This window comes from Acipenser ruthenus, chromosome 22, assembly GCF_902713425.1.
Source record: "Acipenser ruthenus chromosome 22, fAciRut3.2 maternal haplotype, whole genome shotgun sequence".
In the NCBI taxonomy this organism is placed as follows: Eukaryota; Metazoa; Chordata; class Actinopteri; order Acipenseriformes; family Acipenseridae; genus Acipenser; species Acipenser ruthenus.
In genome coordinates this window covers 17,066,532-17,090,989 of record NC_081210.1, presented here as the reverse complement: position 1 = coordinate 17,090,989, position 24,458 = coordinate 17,066,532, and the positions used below count along the sequence as shown (strand labels likewise).

Below are 24,458 nucleotides of genomic sequence, written 5' to 3'. Positions count from 1 at the left end.
CCCCTTGGCCGCGAGCCAAGGCCTTTGATGTCAACTTTGCCGCTGTGGTTTAGAAAGCACATTGCAACAATGTAATCCGATGAAATACAGTACACTCTCACTATAAATCCCAATTATTAGGAACCATTTAATATACCGTTTCTTACAAATAATGATCAGTGGGAATACAAAACAGTTTATAAAGATTGCAACATTACATTTAGAGACAAGCTGTTCTTTTTCATCGCTGTTATCATATCCTCTGTTCTGTGTAGGAAATCTTATCTCCTTTTATCAAGGATAAACTGTGAATGAGATGATATCAACACTCGAATCCTGGTCTCCCTAGCAACAGTATCCTACCACTACCATAGTATTGTGCGCTTATGTTGTTAGTGTGGCATTGGGAAGGGTGATAATTAATGACACACTACACTATCAAAGGGATTTTATTACTATTGAATTGCTATGGTGATTAATCTTATCAGGGTAGCAGCAGGGCAGTGAAGCACAGTTGGTTTGACTGTGCGTGTGTCTGTGTGATATAAATGCTTGTCTGGACATATTTGCTAACAATCGTATAATCTTGACGTCACTGTCAAGTAACTGATACAGAAGGCTTTGTTTGTTTGCATGGCAACAGCCCTCAATAAGGAGCCTCTTAGAAAGGGCTGGGGATGGGGATGGGGATGGGGATGTAAGGGAAGGGGACAGAAGCAATCTACTCTGTCTTCCGTGGGAGGGGAGCGTGGCAGTGCTGCCCATCAGACTGCAAAGCTAATCGGAAGGTCTTAGAGCTTGCCTTTCCATTAGCGCTTGACAGCTGCAGCACTGAAGGACACCTGCGCTGCTTCTGTCTGTCTGTCTGTTCTTGCTGGTTTTGGTATTTGGTCATGGCTGTGTAATATTTGATGACCTCGGAACTTGTTGTTGTAAACTGTTAGGTGGAAAATGTGAGGCGTGTTAAACTTGCTAATACCAGACCGAATTAGAATTCACTTGTTATTATGGCTGCTCCTTCTGTTGACTGAACTTCCTGTTTTCTGTTCATTTTTTCTATTATTTTTTCCCCTGCTGGTCAAACAGACCAAAGATAAACCAGTGGGGCATGGGGTCACAAATATTCAACAATGCTTATATATAGCTGGATTGATAATGAAAATAGGACATATGTTTTCTGGGCATGTCCACAAATGGCATTTGGTGGTTCTGAAAATTATTTATATATATATATATATATATATATATATATATATATATATATATATAAATTTCAGAAGCATTTCATTGTTACGTCATTCCAGAAACACATGGAAATATCTGTGGTGTTGAGAACATGCTCCTGAAAGGCAGGAAAACTCCACTTCTTAAGGAATGGAGGCGAGAGACAGAGGAGAGCTTCCTGTGTGCTGTTTAACTGCTGATATCCCAGTAGAGTCTGTTGTAGAGCACGCTCTCTGTCCGTGCAGGCTGGGAGACAGTGGGGTGCTTGCTGCAGTGCTACAGCATGCGTTGCTTCCTCTGTACAGCTGATAAGAAGGAATTGCTTAAGTATATGACTGCCACAAAGCAGGCCTGCTGTCTCGGCTTCCTGATAGGGGCAGTGACGTGAATGTATGGGTTGGGTGTGTCTGAAACAACCTTTTCCCTGGAACTACGCCTCCAACAAGACATCAGCGTGTTCATGAGGGTATTGCATGTCCTGACAATCAGTACAGCTGTCTGTAAAAACAGAAGGGCTATTTACAGACTTTCTTCTCCAGAGTGTCATGAGCACAGTTTAACAGCCATTGAAATTAGAAAACAAACAAACAACTCTGAAATAGTTTACTGGGTAACATTTTAGGTAGCCTTTAACTAAACATATGCATATAGGAAATGCATGCTCTAAAGTAAATGTTTTATGGTATGCTGAATATAGCTGCTATTAAGTAATTCCCACACATGCGTTGTCTTGTTCCACTTGATTGTGTGGCATCAGGAATATAGTAGCCTCTGGGGTGTGGGCAAATATGAAATAAAAGTTTAAAAAACAAATGCTATCCTTGTTTTCTATTTGCAAAACACTCCACATCTGTCTAAGTACTGTTTGCTTAGGATTTATTTTTTCTTCAGGAAAAAAACTTTTATGAAAATGTTATTTAATAGAGTGTCGGTTATGAGGTAGAAATTTAAATAATTTAAATTAAAAACAATACGTTTTTAATTATTGGGTGAAATATACAGTACTGTGCAAAAGTTTTAGGCAGGTGTGAAAAAATGCTGTAAAGTAAGAATGCTTTCAAAACTAGACATGTTAATAGATTATATTTATCAATTAACTAAATGCAAAGTGAGTGAACAGAAGAAAAATCTAAATCAAATCCATATTTGGTGTGACCACCCTTTGCCTTCAAAACAGCATCAATTCTTCTAGGTACACTTGCACAAAGTCAGGGATTTTGTAGGCATATAGTCAGGTGTATGATTAAACAATTATACCAAACAGGTGCTAATGATCATCAATTCAATATGTAGGTTGAAACACAATCATTAACTGAAACAGAAACAGCTGTGTAAAACTGGGTGAGGAACAGCCAAACTCAGCTAACAAGGTGAGGTTGCTGAAGACAGTTTACTGTCAAAAGTCATACACCATGGCAAGACTGAGCACAGCAACAAGACACAAGGTAGTTATACTGCATCAGCAAGGTCTCTCCCAGGCAGAAATTTCAAGGCAGACAGGGGTTTCCAGATGTGCTGTCCAAGCTCTTTTGAAGAAGCACAAAGAAACGGGCAACGTTGAGGACCGTAGACGCAGTGGTCAGCCAAGGAAACTTACTGCAGCAGATGAAAGACACATCATGCTTACTTCCCTTCGCAATCGGAATATGTCCAGCAGTGCCATCAGCTCAGAATTGGCAGAAAACAGTGGGACCCTGGTACACCCATCTACTGTCTGGAGAAGTCTGGTCAGAAGTGGCCTTCATGGAAGACTTGTGGCCAAAAAGCCATACCTCCGACGTGGAAACAAGGCCAAGCGACTCAACTATGCACGAAAACACAGGAACTGGGGTGCAGAAAAATGGCAGCAGGTGCTCTGGACTGATGAGTGAAAATGTGAAATATTTGGCTGTAGCAGAAGGCAGTTTGTTCGCCGAAGGGCTGGAGAGCGGTACACGAATGAGTGTCTGCAGGCAACAGTGAAGCATGGTGGAGGTTCCTTGCAAGTTTGGGGCTGCATTTCTGCAAATGGTGTTGGGGATTTGGTCAGAATTAATGGTCTCCTCAATGCTGAGAAGTACAGGCAGATACTTATCCATCATGCAATACCATCAGGGAGGCATCTGATTGGCCCCAAATTTATTCTGCAGCTTGACAACGACTCCAAACATACAGCGAAAGTCATTAAGAACTATCTTCAGCGTAAAGAAGAACAAGGAGTCCTGGAAATGATGGTATGGCCCCCACAGAGCCCTGATCTCAACATCATCGAGTCTGTCTGGGATTACATGAAGAGAGAGAAGCAACTGAGGCTGCCTAAATCCACAGAACTGTGGTTAGTTCTCCAAGATGTTTGGGCCAACCTACCTGCCGAGTTCCTTCAAAAACTGTGTGCAAGTGTACCTAGAAGAATTGATGCTGTTTTGAAGGCAAAGGGTGGTCACACCAAATATTGATTTGATATAGATTTTTCTTCTGTTCACTCACTTTGCATTTTGTTAATTGATATATAAACTATTAACATGTCTATTTTTGAAAGCATTCTTACTTTACAGCATTTTTTCACACCTGCCTAAAACTTTTGCACAGTACTGTACATAACAAAAAAATTACAATTCTAGAAATACCACTTTTAGAAATCTATCTAACAACAGTGTTCAGTTTTAACAAGTTTTCTATTGGGTGTCGGTTATGAGATTTTGAGGGGTTCATGACAGAAAATTAAGAAAAAAATACAAAAAAATGAAAAATATTAACTCTGCCAATAGTAGGAAACAAAACTTCAAAGATTGCTGATTGAGTATAGGTTTTAAAAAACACATCACAGCAATGATTTTATATCAACTTTTTATCAGTCCAAGTTACATAGTTATTTGAAAATTCCCCAGGTAAGTGTAGTAGTAAGTTGAGTAAATATTGTTTCAGTGCTTCCTGTGAATACTCCTCCTGTCACCGGAAGGTATCGGGTGACACAGCCAGGTGAACCCTCCATTCTGATTCATTGCTCCAGATTACACTGGCGTGATTTGCAGAATGCCAGACTGAACTTTCATAGCCTCTGGACGCTCCTTTCTTCTGATGTTGAAAGCAGGGCTCGGGATGTTTGCTTTGTTCTTCCCATTTTTGCAACGTGCAATAAATCTTGCACGTTTTCTGCTTCTGGTTTGCTCAGTTTTTACGGGACTTAAAATATTTGAATCGCATCATATGGCCTGTTTTACATTGAATTTACATTCAGTTCAATTTGTAGGTGGTTTGTTTCAAGTCAGTCCGCTGTCATGATTTATGTGACATTCCACATGCTATAAAAAGTGTGTGTCTAAAACACTGTACGACTTTAAAAGGTGGATAAATCGCCTTCTCACGTGTATCAGGATAGACCCACCAACACAGTGACTCTGGGCTTGCTGTTGGTGTCATACTGATGACTTGGAATATATACATCACAATAGCGAAGGTAGATCCAGAATTACTTGAATTTATAGAACCCCACTTGAGTGGAACCAGAATTCCAGTGTTTACCCATGAGGGGTGTGAACCCTTAAAGGCCTGGACACACCAGCGTGTTGCGTTGTTTTTTTTTTTTTTGACGTGCGGTAGACGGTGCCACACCAGCGCGTCTCTATTCACGGGTAAAAAAAAAAGTACTTTTATAGCATTCCATTTAGCGCTAAAATACCTGCACCCAAATCCATTATATCAAAGATTGACGCTAGGACAACCCTTTGAGATATTAGCTGCATACTGTCGATGCCGCTTTATCGGGACGTCTCGGGAGAAAGAGAAAAATATCCAGAATAAGCAGCTGTCCCAGTTAAATGGGAGGCATTTGAGATGACCTTTAGTCATACTTTTTTGTTCCTAAATGAAAAGAAAAAGAATGAAATCATTATTATTTATTTATTTCTTTCTTAGCAGATGTCCTTATCCAGGGCGACTTACAGTTGTTACAAAATATCACATTACAGATAAGAGCAGTTGTGAAATACAATAGTCAGTGGTAAATAAGAGCAAATTCAAATGAGAGAATAATACATTATGCTGAAATGTTAAATACATCATTTAAAATGAGTCAGTTGTTTTTTTTATATTCCTAAACAAAATTAATCGCTGTTTTTTATTTCTACATTAAATGAAAAAGAATGAAGTCTCCTGTGGTTTCTCAGGCTGCTGTTGCAAAGAAAAGAAAGTTGGCGTGTCAACATCACAGGTACCTCGTCTTGTGAGAAGAAGTGATTTCATTCAACGTGGTTTACGCAATTTACACAAGTCAGTGTAATCACTGCTTTGTGCTACGCAAACCTGTCTTGCTATGAAAAGTGATCACCGTTCATCATTTGAAAATACTGGATCCCAATTAAACAAAGTGACATCCCAATTAAACAACATTAAATAGCATTGGGAAGAGCCATCTCCTAGAGTTGTATCCCATTTAAGCAGCAATCCCAATTATCAGTATCCTGATTAGGCGGCGTCGACTGTACTTGGCAAATAACTGTGTTCTATGATTCTCTAGGTCACGTTCCATTATGGGTATGGTACAAGAATAGTTTACAGTGGTAAATAATAATCTGCACGTGTGCTGCTGACTATGAAATTGATGTCTCTCCTATTGTATGGTTGGTATATTGGGGTCTTGACATTTGGTACCCTTGTCTATTATATGATTCTCTCAATGAAGTTCCATTACCGGTGGTGTTTAATACAACTTTCACTGTTTCAGGATTTGTGTACACATCTTGACCTGGTGTCTTCATATTTAAACTTTCTACACTGAACTCAGAAGCCGCTGATGCAGAATTCAGTAGAGCTACAAAAAACTGTTGAGCGGCCAGTTTCCGAGAAGCATGGCAGATCGCTTTGAAAATCCAAAGTTGAAGTTTGGGACACTTGAGAGGTGTGCTGACAACCTGCGCCTCTTGCCTCTCTTCCTCCCGGTCCCTGGGGTCTGCCTGTCTCTGAAATGTCTCGCTGTAATCAGTGACCCCATCAGAGTGACAGGCAGGTGTCACGCACACTGTCCTGTAGTTCTGTCACTGCGATTTGGAATACAGGGGTTAATCATGATCAGGGCCAATGCCCCCCCCACCTTCACCCCCTAATAAAAATAAAAAATGTCTATCAAAAAGGTTTTCATATTTTTTATTTAATCAGTAGTCCCTCGCTAAACTGGACACAAGCAGGAAAAGAGAAAAGAATAAAGGAGAGATTTGAAAAGTTTCACTGCACTGCACGCATACAGTTTAGTGAAAACTAAACGTTTCTAGCCCTAAGCGATCATCTATTCTAGCAGGGTCCCACAGGGAGTGATGCTTTGGTTATTGTGCTCACACAGACTAGGAAGGAAAAATTGGATGAGGTTGGTTTGCCTCAGAGACCCCTACTGGTGTCCAACGAGGCCAGGCAGAGACCTCCACAGTTCGGGACGTGATTGGCTGGACCACAGAGGCAGAGGATGCCCGTTGACATTCAGTTCTCTAGGCAAGTAAAGCGATCACAATACCGAATGCCTTTTCCTGGAGGGTACAATGGAGGTAGAAAATAAATGCACAAGTGGTAAAACAACCTGCTCTGTAGTTCACAAACTAATATAACTATTAAATATATGACAACATGCTTGTGAAAATATAATGGTGTTTTTAATGACCTGTTTAGGGATATTGATCAGATTGGCAAGGGTGTACCATCCTAGTTTAACTGCAGCAGTTATAACATGTACAGGTTTACATGCCTCATTAGAAACCTTACGGAACATCTCAACCAGGGTATGCGTAGAGTCTGTTGTCCTATAGTAGACGGCCTGTATAAGCTAACAGGATTTTCAGAATCGTGAAACTCGCATTAAATGGAGACATACATTTCAGACAGCTTTAGGAGTCCAGACATAAAAACACGTTGTACTGAACAACCATTTGTTTGGTTTGTGAAAGCTAGGATCCTCAGAACCTGCCTGTCAGTCACGTCCACTTTGTCTTTCACAGGGGGTTAATCACTTTTTGTTTGGGAAACGTATTCAGCTTGCATCCTGTCGTAGTGGAACATTAGCATTGCTACATCTATAAGCTGTTCCTTGCAGTATGAGGTGGTTCACAGTGTCTCAGCCTGTCACAGCTTGCAAATTGTATCCTTTAAATTGTATATTATACTCAGAGCAGGCATATACCGGGTGTGATTAATATAATGATAAGCCGGAGCATCACTGCAGTGGAATTCTCTTTTTCTGAGAATAAGGTGTGTTTATCTACAGTGGATAAACCTATTTATTTATTTTGTTTACCTGAGTATGGGTTGACCTCAGTCTTTTCAGTGGGCCTAGTAAACATGCAGTGGTTGCCATGACTACCTCTTGCCACTACTCTATATTGCCCATCCCTGTTCTCAGCCTCTAACAGGGGCATTGACAGGCCACGTGTGAGATCCTGGCAAGAACATTATGGTGTTGCATTCCCGTGCTGTTTCGTCATAGTAATGAGAATCTCTGGTCATCTAATTTAAGCCCCCACGCTGCAGCTAATACATTGGTTGGGAGTGCTTCACATTTTACGGGGGTACATTTTCACGAAATTTACATGAAGAAAAAAAGCCGGCTGCCATAGCCACTACAGCACCTCATAGCAGGCATTCCTGTTGGCTGTATTTATAACTGTGTTTCAAGCTCATGCTGAAAGAAAGGATGACTTCATGCTGGCGGTTACTGCTATTCTAATGGCGGGCTGGTGGTTGGCACTGGCACAAATATTCAGGGTCAGACTTATATAAAAATAAAATAAATAAATAGAAGTCATAAGTTTAAATGTATGAGTTTGTAGTGTAACCGATTCCTAAGCAGCAGATACCAGACTGCTTTTAGCTGCTGCTCTTGAGTCTTAGCCGTAAATATTTAGAGACAGTTCGCTTTCAGATATAGCTGCTTATGTTATCAATAAATCATCTTTCTCCCCTTTCTTTGGTGACTGAGGCGGTTATTGTTTACAAACACCTCACTTTTTTATACCCCCTGTATGCAGACCTGCTGCTGTGTCCCGGTCGGCCAGCGATTGAATCGAATTCCTTACATGGACCGAGTCGAAGCCGCTCCTCTGTTAAATCCTGGCACATATCAGCTGTTTAACCAGCCAGTTACTCTGCTGTCAGTCAAGATGAGTGACCGACAGGAAGAAAAACACCCATTTAAAGAGTTGGCATCCTCATTTAACCTTCATAGTGTTGTACAGATATGTTTTTCTTTGTTAGGAACAATTTGACCTCAAAACATCTTGCCTGAAAGTTTTTGTGCTGTGTTTTTTTTTTTCTCTCACACCTAATTATAATCCCCTCCAATCCAAGTATCTGCACAGCTCTTTCATTAGGCCTGATATTCTCAAAAGGGGGTAGAAGAGGTAAGAAAATGTAAAGCCTTGGCTTACCGCTTTCTGGCTCATTGTAAAAGTTGAGTGGAACGGCTCAGACTGCTGTGAAACAGGAGTATTATTTCCTGGTTGAAATGACCTTTGCCATGCTGTGACAGACAGGACTCTGAGTTTATCTGGGACCCTGCTCATTTCTTTTTAGAGACACTGATTCAGCTTGTTTGGATCCTGTCTGGTATTCCAAATACTGCCACAAATAAAAATACAAATTCAGTAACTTCAGAGCCCTCTGAAAAGTGTTTGATAATTCAGTCACTTCAGAGCCCTCTGAAAAGTGTTTGATGCAGAAGAAGGCATTTGCAGCTAATGCGCCAGCGACATGCCTTGCTCAGTGTTACTGGTAGATATTGCAGAAATGTGCGTATTTGCATGTTAGAGTTTCACAAAAACTAACTGAATGGCTTTTCCACTTGTGGATGAAACTTGGGGTTTTGAAGTGTGTCTGTCAATCAGTATTTTCACACTTATGTTTTTACATGAATCTACCTTGTCCTGTTGTGATGAAATTTGGCACGACTATTGAATATATCAGATTATAGGGCTATATGGAGGCTGGCTGGCTGTTACACTTGCATTTTTGGCATCTTGAGAGCCAGTTATCCAGCTGGGATGAAACTTACTAAGCACAGGTTATTGAAAGCATCAGTATCTGGGGTATACAAAGGAATCTTTATGTACACCAAACCTGTATTTGTATGTGTTCATGCGGTGGACGTAGGTCATGAAGATCTACTTTTCTATGTTACTGATAGTTCTGATTTTCTTAATCATCTTCTTGGTTTTGGCAGGGGTGAATGTCATTGACTTACTTGGCTGGATCTCTTGCATAGGTTTTTTAATTATATGTTAATGGAAAATAGTAAGACTTCCTCATGTCTGCTTTCAAGAGAGGTGGTTTCCCGTCAGTGCTGCTGGTAGAGCCGGATGCAGATGATTCAAAAGGTTTTGAAACACTTCACCTAACGTTGCAACACTTTGTTCTTTGAGTTGGCAGCACTGGAGCAGACTAGAGTCATGCCAATTGTTCAATGAGTAGGGTTAGCCCAAGAAGAGACACTGTTACCTTCTCTACATCAAGCCTGCCCTGGGATGGAGGGAGCTACTTTTCTTTTTCTCATGTTAACCAGCCAGCTGCTTCCCCTGTTAACTGACATGTTTTACATTCAGTAATTGAGTAGACCACAAAGACAACTACTGAGGTGAACAAGGAAGTGAAACAGTAAAAGACTTCCTGAAAGTAAGACATGCAAACTGAGAACTTTCTTTAACCTAGTGCAGGACAGCAATGCTGGGATCCCTGACACAGTGAGTTATGGTGCTAAAGAATTCTTAACTCTGTCATTTGATACCTTAGCTTTGCTGTCTTTTAATAGCATTTTATTCTACCCAGTCCTCTATAGCGCATGTCGGAGTACTGATATTGAGTTTCGGATCCTTAGAAGGTACTGCACTCTTCATCAGCCTGGCCAATGATGATGTCAGCTTTGTTGTCTGTCTCTGCAGGAACTCATTGGGACAGGACTGAAAGCTAGCAGATAACCCTTTTCCCCAGTAAACACATTGTACACATATGTAGCCAAATTGATTTCAGCTGATGACAGCAGTTTGCTGTTTTATTTTGTCACTGGCATATCAAGCTTCACATTTAAACGTCTACTTCTGTGCAGTTGATGGATGTTGTAATCACTATAAATAAGTGTGTTCTGCCTTGTTTGCATGATTAACATGATTGAAGCTGAGTAAGAGGGCTAAGTATAATAAAGCCTGAATATTTCACTGTGCTGCCACGCTTGCACTGTGGTAATTGAGAGCAAAGTATTAAATGTTTCTGCAGTTTCAGTTGGGGTGAAGCAATTATATTAATTTGCAGCCTCTTGTTAGGCATCTCATTTAATCTAATCACAAACAAATGTCCAGAGATATCCTGGAATTGACAAATATTAGATTGTACAAATCATTAAAATACAGAGATATGTAAAAATCAGGGTTTGTGCCTATAGTCTATACAGTGCTAGCTTGGGATACAGTATATTCACACACATTGCAGTACAGTATAAAAAACTACTTGGTAAGGGGGGCGCTGTTGAAACCCCTCTGTTCAAACAGTACCAGGCCCTTTGAGATCTGTGGTGGACGCTCTGGAATCTTCAGTGCTTTATTTTTTACACAGCAATATAGCAACGTGGCAACATGAGTTTATAATCCCCATTATAAGATGTCTGTTTGCACTGTGTATTGGTATTGGCTCCCAGGCGCCGCCTGACTGTAGCGTTTAAAGGGGAGCATGACTGAAGTTTAGCAAGAGTGCTAAGTATAATAAATAGGGCCCTACCAAATTCACGGTACATTTTCGTAAATTTCACGGTCATAACATTTTAAATATCTTAAATTTTCACGGTTTCAACTATTTAAATCTTAAATTTCACAGTGGTGTAACAAAGTATGAACATGTGGTTAAAAATGGCAAAATATAAACATTTAAATCATGTGACCAACAATGTAGAAATTAATCTGAAATCCAGAGGATCGCTCTGTGATTGTTGTGTTTCTGTTAGTGATTTAAAAAAAACTTCTGGTTTTAAATGTCTTTGTATGCAATATTAACTCCAAAACTATTCTGAAATGCTGTTTTTCTTCATTCCCTGTCTCTGCGGTGTAAATACCTGTCCGTATTTAGACACAGCTCTCTCTGCATCCACATAGTTTGTTGGAATTGACAGACAGCACTGAGCTAGGGATGTGAAGTCTCTGAAATTAATTATATACTCTGAAATTAATTATGGACTCGAACTGGCGACGTCCAGGCTATAAGGCGCATCCTGTACTCCATGCGGAGTGCCTTTACCAGATGCGCCACTCGGGAGTCCCCGGCACGGACAATCCTAAAAGGACCGTTTCACTTCAAAGTAAAGGTGGAATGGGGGTTAGTAAAACAACAGACGAGTAAAACCCTGACTCATGTAACCAAACCACATTCCAGAACAGTGGAGCCCATCTGACCAGCTGACCAGGTCAATACTGACACAGTGCAAAATGACAAGGCAACCAGTCCGCTGAGATGAAAGCAGGGCTTTGAGGTGAGCTTATTTACCCCATTCCATCCTGCCCACTTTGTATTACTTGTATTGTAACACTTAATGTATTTGCTTACGATTGTAAGTCGCCCTGGATAAGGGCATCTGCTAAGAAATAAATAATAATAATAATAAAGGAGGAATGTCATTGTTTGTTTTTTAATTAAACACTCCTAAGAGCCAGCAATCCATCTATTCAACACTGCAGGATCACAGTCCAGTAAAAAGAAAAGCCTCCCTCTGTTTAGATCAGTGGTCCTTTAAAGCTGGTCCTTTTGGCAAAGTTGTGCCCGTGAAGTCAGATAACACAATCTGTAACGCTGCTATACTGGTGTGTTAGAGGAACTCAAATCATTGCATTCATCTGCCCCTGTGCTCATTATTTCGACTTTTGTGCTGTTTGATAAATCTGCTTTTTAATGTCATTTTATTTTACTACTAGGATTACTGCATTTAAAAAAAGAATGATCATACCCATAGCCCGAAACTGAGGATCACTGATTTAGTTTGTTACACAGTATAATACAGCTACTGAATTTTGTGAATCACAAATGTGATGCTCTCGTTGATACTGTATTCCGCATTTCTTACAGTATTTTGCATTATACAGTGAGATTATGCAGCCATTACTGATATACATTTCCGTCACCGGGCTAGGTTTCATGTGCTCTCAAATAAATGACATGGGAAAACAACCATTTGTATTTTACCTTGTGGATTTGTAGCAATGTTGACTCCACCATTTGTTTGCGGTTATTTGTGTTTTTGCAGAGGGAGTTATTCTCTAAAAAGCTGCGGTTTTGGATGCTGTTGTGATCTGGCTTTCAAAATGTGAGGCGTAATGGTTCAAAACGCTCGCAGCAAATCATCATTTCATGTCGAGGGTATTGGAATTCAGAACAATAACTTTTCTATACATTGCTACTACTGCCCTAAAGAAGGCTTGGTGGTCAGTGGTTAAGAAAGGGGCTTGCTACCAGGAGGTTCCAGCTTCAATCCCAGCTCAGCCACTGATTTACTGTGTGTGACCCTGAGCAAGTCACTTAACCTCTTTGTGCTCCGTCCTTTCTTCCTATTAAATGAGAGTTGTCAGCAGTTGTTAAAAAGAAGAGAGTGGTGAGAAGGCATTTGCAGGATGCACTGTCAAGATGTCGGTGGTTGTAATTGAGGCTTTCTTTATGGCTTGTCAGAAGACCTCATTATCTGTTACAGTTTGTTGTCTACAAAGGCTGGTAAGAGGTTTTAATGATCAAGCAGTCTGTCCACAGAAAGCCTTGCTTGTTTTGCGCTCTGCCTGAGGCCAGAGGTTATGGTCTGTGCCGGATTGAAATATGTCAAGCATCTGCTGCCAGTCAGGAGAGAGCGAGAGCGAGAGAGGCTGTCGCTCTGGGTAGAATTTCCCATCACCCTGGGGGATTTCATCTGAACCGATTTGTAAAAGCCTAATTATAAATATTGTGTAGCCTCGATGTCTTGAAAAGCTGGTACTGTAAATTTCACAGTGATTAATGCGCTGTCGCAGGGTCTGTGTCATTGCAGGGGTGTGAGGTTGGTGGGTAGTAGGAGAGGGGGAAGGAAGGCTGTGGTTGGTGAACTCGTCTGGAGATTCCAGTGGGAAGAAGGCTCTGCCAGATCCGGAAAGGAACCGGTTGGGAAGAGGAGCAGACTGACCTCGGAGACACTGTCTCACTGAGCACTCTGTAGCAGGGCAGTCCCAGCCTGTTCTGTCTGGAGCACTGTTTCTGCTTCACTCCCCATGCTCCCCGGAGACACTGTCTAACTGAGCACTCTGTAGCAAGGCAACACTGTTTCTGACCATGCCCATCAGATGGGCAGCAGTGTTTTTCAGAATTTCTGTGTCATCCAAATCTATTAAAAATGCAGTAATACTGAATTTTTAGAAATAATGAAATATACCTAAATTCAATGATAAACGTTCAGACTCATCATTTCAATGTCTTTTAATGATTTACTTGAAAACATTGCAAAAGATTTTGTGTCAGTGTTTGTCATTGAATGGAAGTTTCTTTCAGTTTTTCAGAATTCCTATACAGTTCAAGGCATTTTTCCAGAATAATATCGGTGTCAGTGTATCTGGTCTTCAGAATTCAACAGGAGCTCTTGAGCATTCTTGAGAATTTGTTTGTTTGTTTGTTTATGTTTCTTGCGTAGATTCTTTACGTTTTACACGGGCCTTAAGAGACATGTACTGTGTAGTATTTTGCATATCATACATTCCGTTTACAGTTGTGTAACATATTTTAGTTTTAAGTCAGGGAGTAAATGGTGAAGCAAGGCTGTGTCAGCATTGGTTCACATTGAAAAACACTGTTCAGCACAATTTCCAGTCCCTGCTTGAGAGAGAAGCAGCCAGTGTAGCTGTCACCTATTGGCAATGGTGTTCTATACTGGTCACAAATGGAGCTCTTCCGGATTACATTCCCCTGCCACAGCTGCACCCGGCTTCACATATACTGTACAATTACCACTCGTGGTGCATCCCAGGGGAAAACAAGAGATGAGTTTGATTTAAATAAATGTATTTCTTCTTTAAACCAGATTTGCTTTACTTGTTAAAGTAATTTGATGGAGGAGTCTTTTGTTTCTGTTTCCATTGGATGAAAGTGACTGTGTGGTGGTTGCCTGTCCAGTTGTGATGAAACCTAGTACTGTCCTGTTTTCATAATCGGTATGCTTATACTCTCTGTCTTGTGTGAAGAAAGTTGCAGTGGGCTGTATTTTACTTGCATGCTTGTTTTTTTCACGTCACCCAAGTGTCTGAACTGTATTCTCCAATCAGGCAATGTGTCAGTCTCTGCACAAGCATGCTGGTATTCCTCCAGAGCTCTCCTCACATCCCAGTGCAAAGTGCCGGGACAGCTCCTGGAAAAGCAGGGGCTACTGTAGAGAATTAGGCTTTAGACTTTGCCACCTGTAACATTGCCAGTCCAGCAGCGGCAATTAAAACGCCAACAAAGACCTCTGACAATGTTGAAGGCTGCCAACATAACTTCAAGGTCTCTCTCTTTCTGTCTGTCTCTCTCTCTTTCTCTTTCTCTCTATTTTTTTGCAGTAAAAGTATTTACTTAGAATAAAGGTTTCTCTTTTTGTTGCCACACCTATTTGAACTATTTATCATCAATAGAAAAATAAAGTTGTTGTTTCCTTACTGTATCGATGATGTGACATTTTTTCCGAAGGAAATTCCACTGGGTATGAAGCTGGGGTCTGATTGGATAACACTGTTTTTCACAAGGCTGTGTGCAGTCTTAGGACATTATAAATAAACAGGTCCCATTCTGATACACAATTCCAGAACATTGTGGTGCTATAAGCATTGTGCACACAATACAGTCACATAACAAGCATTCTACGGCTGATGCTTAATTGTTGCAAAGTTATTATTTCCTGCTTTATCTTTTAAAAAGTTCACATGTACAGAGACTGAGCAATATACTGGACGGCCTTCCTTGGTATAGTTTGTTTTCTCAGGGTGAACACATTTGAAACTAGTAAACAGTTAGCAATCCCTGGAAGGTGCCATTACAATCGCACTGGAAGCTGTGGTTTAACAGTTAAGTGCTGCATTCAGCTGTAGCATGTCAGCAGCGCTAATGAGAGGGCTTCCCTTCTCCTGGATTCCTCAGGACCTTGTTGCATTGCCTGAGCTCTGTCACAACTTGTCTGTAGATGGTTTGTAACCTATCAGGGCTGATACAACACACATCCCCTGCCAATTAGTACTAGCAGTATCAGAAGGAAGAGAAAAAATCAGCATGACCTTAATCCACCGTATAGAAAAATAGAGGTGTGTGTTTTTCAGTAGCCCCCACAGCAGGTTCTGTAGGTTTATGCAGGAGTGTGACATACATGTAGACAGCTCCACTATACCCCCCATTTAATAAAGATCATACACTAACAGCAAGCCATGAACAAGGTGGAAGGTCTGAGGTACAATACATTAGTACTGCCCGTTTCCAGTCACGTGGGGTAGTCACGTTATATCTGGTTTGTTGCTATAATCTATTGAGAGATTGTAAGTAATTCTGTAAACACTAAGTAACTTCAAAAAACATAACCTTGAGAACTACCGTAATGATGTAGTTTCATTACTGAGAAACAAAACATGTAGCAAGATTCCTAGACTGTGACTGTTCAAAAGCAATGAACTGCACTTTCGGGGAGAGTAGCCAATCTGAGCATTTTGCCCTACCCTTCTTCTGCAAACACAGAACTGAAACAGGTGCAAACTTAGCCGGAGTTACCATTGTTTCCAGAGATTGTAGCCCCCATCTGTCCCGATGCCCATGGCAGGCTGCGACTGATACAGGAGCTGAATTAAGGATTGAGCCACTCACCTGTATGCTGATGGAATTCCAGTCTCCTAGGGTACAGGGTGAATCGCTGCCTGTGGATACCTGGGCCCTTAACGGAGTAGAATGTTAGCTTAAATCAGTATAAGATTGAATACCACCAGGAATGTTTCTAACCAATAAGAAGCCCTGCAATAGAGTGATGTGCATATAGGAAAGAAGCTCCCCATGCAATTACTAGGGATGATGTTTTCTGTTTAATTTCCTATTCGAAGTTTGTAACCAATCAGAAAAACTCTCCATTAGGTGCCATTACAGATGTAGGCATCTCAACGTGATTGTTGTGCACCTGTAGTCTTAAATGATCTTGCACTGTACACATCCCACTGCATAACATGCATGTTTTTGACAAATGTTTAAAATGTTACATTTAAATGTTTAAGCTATTAACCTTCTTAATAATTAGAATACAACACGTGTACCCTTAAGCTATATTATGTACATTAGTGTGTTGCGTTTTAAATCCCCAGCACAGAGGAGTCTGTAAAATGACTGCAGGAGAGCACAGCTCTGTCCTGATCTTGCACTGCAGGGTGACACACAGCGATGTGACATGTATTCACATTTAAACTCAGACTGACTGCTCCCCAGGCACTCTGCAGCCAGGCTATTCCATCAATGCACTGCTGGGATTACATCCTCGCCAGTTTAGCTGCTCTTTTTATACAACAGGATTAGTGAAAATTGCAGCCGGGCTGACTAGAAATAGCTTGCATCAGTACTTGGTCCAGAACTCATAAATCAGAACAAGCATGCTATTTAGCATGCAGCGAAACACGTCTGCCTGATAGACTTCCAACAGCCACTACCTCACGTTTCCTGAGCCCTTGTGGATCATTTAACCTTTTATGAGCATGGCACTGGAGAGCTGTGTGGAGCCACCTTTTAAAGCATTCCTGAGGACTTGACCACATTCTTATTCTCTACTGTACTGCAATGAATTTGAGTTTTAGTATTTCTAAATTCTGTATGATTTATTATTTAATAGTCAAGGAGGATTTCCTTTTTACAAGGCTCGAAGCTAACATATTTGGTAGCATTTTGCTAGCCAAAACACTTTAATGCACTCATGAAGCCTCCATTTGAGCCCATACATTCAATTTTTATTGCTCAAAGCCGCTTTTTTACTTGCTACCACCTCCGCAAAGCGGGTGAGTGAGATGCAGGCATTCTCCATAGCGAAAGCCTGCTTAATATTTACAGAGGCCATGACAAAGGTTACCAATCTCTGCATTCCATGTCAACCAGTCTGTGGAATTGGAGGCTTTAGATCCACCTCCTTTCCAGTCTGACAGAGCGCGACAGCTCCATACACTCTGTCCAGAGCGGGCCCTGGCGTACTACATTGACAGGATTTAAAGTTGGAGGCAGTCTGAGTTTTTTCACCCTAGACTCTCGGCTTAGCCTTGTACCATACCAGTCGTTCTGCAATGTTGCCCTTGCGACGGCCTTGGTACACTCACCGATATGGTTATGGTTACATTTCGTACTTGAAAGGGAACGTTAGGTTATTATCATAACCCTGGTTCCCTAAAATAGAAATGTAACCATTAACCTTCAAGGTCGCTGCGTCCATGATTGCAGCAGGCTTGAAGGAAAAATGACGCTGAGATCTGTGCGTGCAGTCTGTTTGTGCCCTTGGGGCAGCGGGGCATGACTGCATCACTGGCTCAGAGAGCAGCTTTGGTATATCTTATTCAGGTTTCAGGTCTCTAGGAGGTAAATACCCATACGCTAATGGTTACATTTCTATTTCAGGGAACTAGGGTTATGATAATAACCGAACGGTTCACTTCTACTACAAAAGAGGTGATCGAGAGCTCAGGCACTGAGTCTTTGTCGTTGAATTTACAGTACTCTGTACAGTTGAGTGTTTAATAGTTATGGAAGATGAATGTTAGTGACATACTTGCTATAATGGCTTTCTTTAACTTCCTGTACATCAGCAACATGAATAGGTAGACCACTCCATACTTTCACCACTCTGTGTGAAGAAGTGTCTCCTTCCCTCTGTCCTAAGTCTGTCTCCACTTAATTTCCAGCTGCGTCCTGTGGTCCTGGTTTCTGTACTGTGTTTAAAGTATTGGTTAGGGTTAACTGTGTCAATTCCTTTTAAGATTTTAAAGATTTTTAAAGATTTTAAATCTTGCCCCTCAGCCCCAAATTCTTCTTTGTTCTAGGCTACATACTTGAAGTTCATGTGTTTAACGAGAGCTTCAATATTCTGAAGTTCTGTAGCTTTTAGAGGGTGTCTGCAGAATATTACCGCTGTACTGGGAACCTGAATGGGTGAGATGATCAAAACCATAGGGTTATAATTAAAATAAAAATTACACTTAGCTACACATGGCAAATGAAACAGAATACAACCAAAAACAAGGAAGTCTCCCAAGGCTTGGAGACACTGCTGAACTGGGTGGGTAGTGAATGCAATTGGCGTTATACTAGCCTGGGGCATATCATTTCAGAATACCTCTCTTTGATAAATGTCTGCTAGCAGACACCTTATCGAGTGAAATCAGCACTGGCCTCTACGAGTGTGCAGGAAACAGAACTGGAGTCCAGGCTGTTTTTCCATGAGGATCCCTGATAGCAGCCCTGGATAAACAGGAATGGGTGTATGGAAACACATGGAGAACAATAATAAACATGTTCATTCCTGATTTTATTTTCATGAGATAAAATGCATAGTTTACTGCTTATAAATCAATGAAGGAGTAACAAAGAAAATACCACTAGAGCATTACCTAGTTGAGAGATTTACAATACTTAATACCAGCTCACCTAACCAGAGAGCGTAAAACGCTACGAATGATTTACTTCTCTGCCTTGCTCTCCTTCTTTTAAATTCTGGTTGGATTTGTGTATTCTAAATCATACACTCTAGGTTTTCTGGGGCTAGAGAATGCATTTAAATGGCCCCTTACCAAATGATGTTCAATGGCAATACAATGGCCTTGCATTAAGGGCGTTAATCGCACAATGGCAGATGCATTGGTAGCACTTGTATTGACATGCCAATTGGAAGTAGGAACGAGTACATCAGATGGTGATCTATTACACTTCCAACAATCTCTTTTTCCTTTCCTAAATAATTGTGATGCAAAATAATTAGGAAATGCATGTGGCAGAATTATACTCTACAATAATGGGCAATGATATAATTTACTGTATTTAATGTTTAAAGTAATATTTAATGATTTAGAACCAATATGTTACTGTGAGTGGTGTGTGGTATAAACTATAATGGTAATTGATTTAATTAAAGCTTATTTTGTATCTATTGATTTTAAGATTGTTTTGTTTTTTAGTTGTGCAATTATCTAAAAAGTGAGAGGTTCTTAGAGTATATAAAAGACAAAATCATAGTAGATTGTATAAGTCCTGCTGCTGTATGTGAAACTTGAAAAGCTTTCATTTGAATGTAATTCCAGATTTTATACAGCTATATCCTGATTAAGGCAACTTGCTTTGGTGTTTAATATTGTAACTTGTCATGCTCATGGAGTCTGCATGCTTGTGATGTTTTTGGCATCATATATCCCATTGTGTTGCCATTGCTTGTAATGCTGTGGTCTGCTAGGTATAGCAGATGGATTATAATGGGATCTGGTAGGATTGCTCTGTCCTGGATTATAATGCTATCTGATAGGATTGATCTATCCTGGATTATAATGGGATCTGATAGGGACCCATCACACATTCTGGGTCCCAGCACCCAAACAACGACTTTTATAATCTTTAAGATTGAATTTGACCTAAACCTACTGTTTATCTAATTTATATTAAACGTAATACATCCTTAGTGTTTTAAGGTGTGCTTGTGTGTCCAATCCTCCACATGTCTCACACGCACTCTGCAATAAAAATTAATGCACACAGCAGCACCTGCTCAAACACAAGAAACGTGCTCTTACTCATATCCGATAAATACTGTGTGTCCTCCAGCGGCATGTATCCAGCAGTAAACTCACCTTTAGCTCTTGATGAGAACACAGCAGTCGTCACTGTGTGGTTTGGGTTTTACAGCAGGACGGCAGGTCACTGCAACACTTGCAGGCAATCCCAAATACCTCTGTGGTGTGTCAGAGGGCTGCTCGTATTACAGCTTAGACTTGAGTCACTCGCAGGCTTTGCATTTCTGAAAGCACGGACAATCCCAGTCAGAAGGGTTCTCCTCCCCATTGTTTAACTCGCTGTCTTCAGGTGATAAGAAACTGAAGGTTTGAGTAGATCAAGGGTAAGGCAGAGGTGGGTTTTATTACAGCGTTGTACAGTGCCAGGGAATCCACCTGGATTGCATCGACCGAGGTTACCACGGTTGACATAGTTTTACCACCTTGTTTTTGATGTTTTTTATTACTTTTACTCAGACCAGGATTAGTGTCTTTTTAGTGGGCAGTCATTTTCCTTTACTGAGTTGACCCTAAGGGTAACACTGTCAGATTGTAATGCCATCAGGAGTTACAAAGTTCATGACCTCACCAATACCTCATACCCTTTTATAATGTAGGCTTCTAAGGTTTCCTGGTGTTTAATATTTGACCTGTGGGTCGTAGGCTAGTCGTGGAAGTTATTCTCCTTGAAGAGTTATTTTAAAGCCAGGTTTTGCTGCCACATTCACTGCAGATATCATGGAACTTGTCAGTTAGAGGCACCAAATGATTGACAAGACTCGGCTCACCAGGGTCATAGAGGACTGTGTGCTCTGTTACCTGCCAATAGGGGCACCGTTTTTCAAGGGCTCCATCATAGAGATGTCATTTAAAACAACAGAGTGCAGCATTTTCACAAGGACATGAGACACCACCTCTTGAAAAAGAACATGTTAGTATGGGTTTATCCATAGCAGCATTGCAGAGAAACCAATTGACTTTATCGTGCTGTATATCCCCCATAAAGGGGAAATAGTGCATAGATACACACATACTGTACATCATTGTTAGAAAATGTGTAGGACTTTCTAAAGAGAGCTGAAGAGCGTGAGCTATTTAATGCTGTGACTTAGGAACCACTTACCAGATTTTACCATGCTATCCCAGGGTGCTGTACAAAAATAAACAGCAAGCCAAGAGCTCAAAACCATGTTTTAAAATTCTGACTGACTGTTCCAGGTTTTATTCACGGGAAGTCAACATAGTGCCTTAAAACTTGGGAAATATGGCAAATACACTTGGTGTGTAAGTGTTCTTGCTTTTGTATTGACTGCATCCTAGTCAATGAGCCACCTGGGAGACCAGCAAACAAAGAATTTCAATAGTCAACACTTACAAATGCGTGAACATTTTGTAGAATACATATTTGGACATCTATTAGAAGTTATTCAACGTACTGTGAATATAGGTCATTGAGAGACCACTGTTTCTGCTAATTTCTAATACAGTGCAACCTAACACTGACAAAGGCATTTACCCCAAACTTTGCTTTCTTATAGTTTCTGTTAAACATTTAGGAGTGAGAGTTTAGATGATATGGGTTAGCTGTGTGGTTGAGTGACAGTGTGAAAAAAGACTGCTTCAAAGAGGGAACAGGCTTGTGTGCCTGCAGCTGAAACTCCTTTAGATATTGTAAACCAACTGGATAGCCAACAGAGCTTTGGGTTGAAAAATATACTATGTTATAGCTCAGAGTTTAAATGTTTTCTAAGTGCTTCTAAACTTTATTCTGTTGGCAAAGATATGCATGTCAAATCTAAAGGTCAGCTGTTGTATTATACAGTAGCATGTGTGCAGTGTAGTTATTCAACAATTATTCTCTTTTCCATGCACATGTAACTGTTGTACACATGTATTCTCATCCACATTGTTCTAGTGTCATAAAAACTAATGGACAGCTTCTCAGGATGGCTTTTTTAATTGGTTATAACAATAAACCCAACATGCTAGTTTAAATGTTTAATCCTAAAGTTTTTACACATAGAGAATTAAACAGAATCCCTAGAATGTACAGCAGTAAACATCCACCCAGGAATTCTCGTCAGAACAAAGCGCATACTGTAGCCTTCACACTGAGCCCATATTCTCTGTGTTTTCCAGCAACGCAAGACCTACCTGGAGCGCAGTGTGAAGGATGCCGAGGACAACATCCGGGAGATGCTGATGGCGAGGAGGTCTCAGTGACGCGGGAAGAGCAGCACAGGAACAGTCCACCACTTTGTTCTGTTTTTTTTGTTGTGTTTTTTTTTATTTGTTATTAATGGCTATTAATTATTTTGCACACAACACTGCAATGTCTTGCATAAACCAGACAGCTTAATAAAAAAGTGTTCAGTTACACAATTCTTTTCTTCTCCTGTATTGATGATCAGGTTATCATGTGCTGATCAATGGGCTCATGCTTGGAGTGTTGAAGAGTTAAAGGACTTGGCTATCACATTGGAAAAACATGTGATGAGATGTCTACAGGAATGGAAATAAGACTCCTATTGTATACCAGTTGGATCTGACATTTCTGTGTCCGGCGTGTAACACTTTACATTTGTTGACACTGAATTTCATTTGCCATGTTTCTGCCCAGTTCTGTTTGTGGTCTGAATCTTTTTGGATTTCCTGTGTGGCTGTAAGTGTGTCTGCCACTCCCCCAAGCTTTGTTTTTGTCTGCAAATTTGCCAAGTTTGCTAATTATCACCTGATCTAATTCACTGATGTAAATAAAATAACAACACTGGTCCAAGGACAGAGCCCTGTAGCACCCCACTGAGTACATCTGTTCTGTTATTACTCAATAACAAAACCGCAAATAAAGCACGGCTGCAATGATACAGGTGAGAACTGTTGCCAGCCCTGCTCTTAAATAGCTCTTTCACAGGGAATATTTCAGACAGAGGGAGATAAAGAAATACATTTACAAAGTTGTAGTATAATAAATGTACTGACCAAGGAACGTGCCACAGAAATGCAATTATCCCTAAAGTATCGTTTACATGCTTCTGCTAGTTCCGACGCGTTTCTTCTGATTGAGCAGTTGAAGTTGTGGATGAAAGGGTCCTGGTTAACACATACATGCACGCACACACAGACACACGAACGCACACACAGACACACAAGAAAGTCAGTCATTTGGTCCCAAAATGTTGTGGTGATTTAGATGTAAAAACGTGAACTTGCTCAATATAATTCAAACTTGGATTAACAGTTAAAACAACTGCAGATCTGAATAACTTTGATGCGGTGTTGTAAATATTATCCAGATTATTACTTTCAGGTAATTATTTGAGAGAACTGAGTTCAACAGTTGGAGCCATCAGTGCAGCAACACATCATGTCAAATTACTGAAATCTCTTAAGTGACTGTAGCTAACAAAATCATCCTCATTAGCACAGATAATACAGGTAGTGTTTCATTACAATACATAAAGCTTCTATTTCAAAAGACTGTTTTCCCCAAGATAGTAAATTGAAGTGTTTTAGAAGCTTCAGCGTCTGCCAGGAAACATTAACCCATTTCATAGGGTGGCAGCTGGCACAGTGGCTTCAGGGTTCCTGAGCACTCCTACAGCATGTCTGGTCTTCAGCAGACTTCCTTTCAGACCAATCACATCCACATGTGAAATGGCAGCTCCGTGGCTGTGCTTTTACTTGTGCTCTGGAATCCTGGACCTGTCAGCCCTTTCAGCAGGATATGTGATGCGTGTCTCAATATGTGAGACCTCCCAGAAACTGAGCAGAACCCGGTTCACTTTCTAAAATAAATAAAAATAATAATGTCCATCCAGCTACATAATGAGGGTGTAATTCCACGAGGTGCTGTGGTGACACGATAAACCACAAGAGCTAAGTTAGTCACCAGAGCATTGAGATTGGATTACAGGATCTTCAGACCCACGGATTTGTGCAGCGAGAGAGTCAGGAGCAGAGGGTTAAGTGGCTGAATTCCATGCACTTTCATCATCTGTGTAAAAGTCACATTGAGTAAGACAGAAGTCTGGAGACCAGCGCTGCTTATTTTTGTACTGACTTCGAAGCCACTTTATGTAACTGATTGTTATTAATCAGCTTGTACATATGAAGTCACTGATGCAACTCATTGCTCTTACCAGTAAACAAATATGAAAACACTAAGAAACATTGTAAAACTATCTTGAGAATTATAATATGACCTAGAACACCTAAGAAAGCACACAGCCTCATTATACTTGCACTGTCTTACATTGCATTCTGTCTTCTCAAGGTTTAGATGCTAGTACCCAAGGGAGTGGACTAAGGAGGTGTTGTCTGATACTGCTATACATTTGGTATGTCTGGTTCCCATGTTCCAAAAAAAATAATTAAATAAATTATAATAATGGTGACAATATAATAATTCATGTTTCTACTGGGCTGTCTCTAAGGGGGGGGGGGGGGGATGATTATGTTAATAAAGTAAATAAAGATTTCTAGAAATAACACATTTAAAACAGCTCCCCTGGGGCCACCACACCC

The 24,458-nt window shown here is 40.6% G+C and overlaps 1 protein-coding gene across 1 annotated transcript in view; it reads left to right on the top strand.

Annotated features, from left to right (window-relative positions):
• Window positions 1-22,316, top strand: part of LOC117431378 (prefoldin subunit 1-like) — a 50,613-nt gene extending 28,297 nt beyond the window's left edge. Inside the window, exon 4 of the mRNA XM_058996030.1 lies at window positions 22,074-22,316. Within this exon, the coding sequence (XP_058852013.1) occupies window positions 22,074-22,157 (84 nt within the window). The 3' untranslated portion in view covers window positions 22,158-22,316. The remainder of the gene's footprint in view (window positions 1-22,073) is intronic.
• The last annotated feature ends 2,142 nt before the right edge of the window (window positions 22,317-24,458 follow it).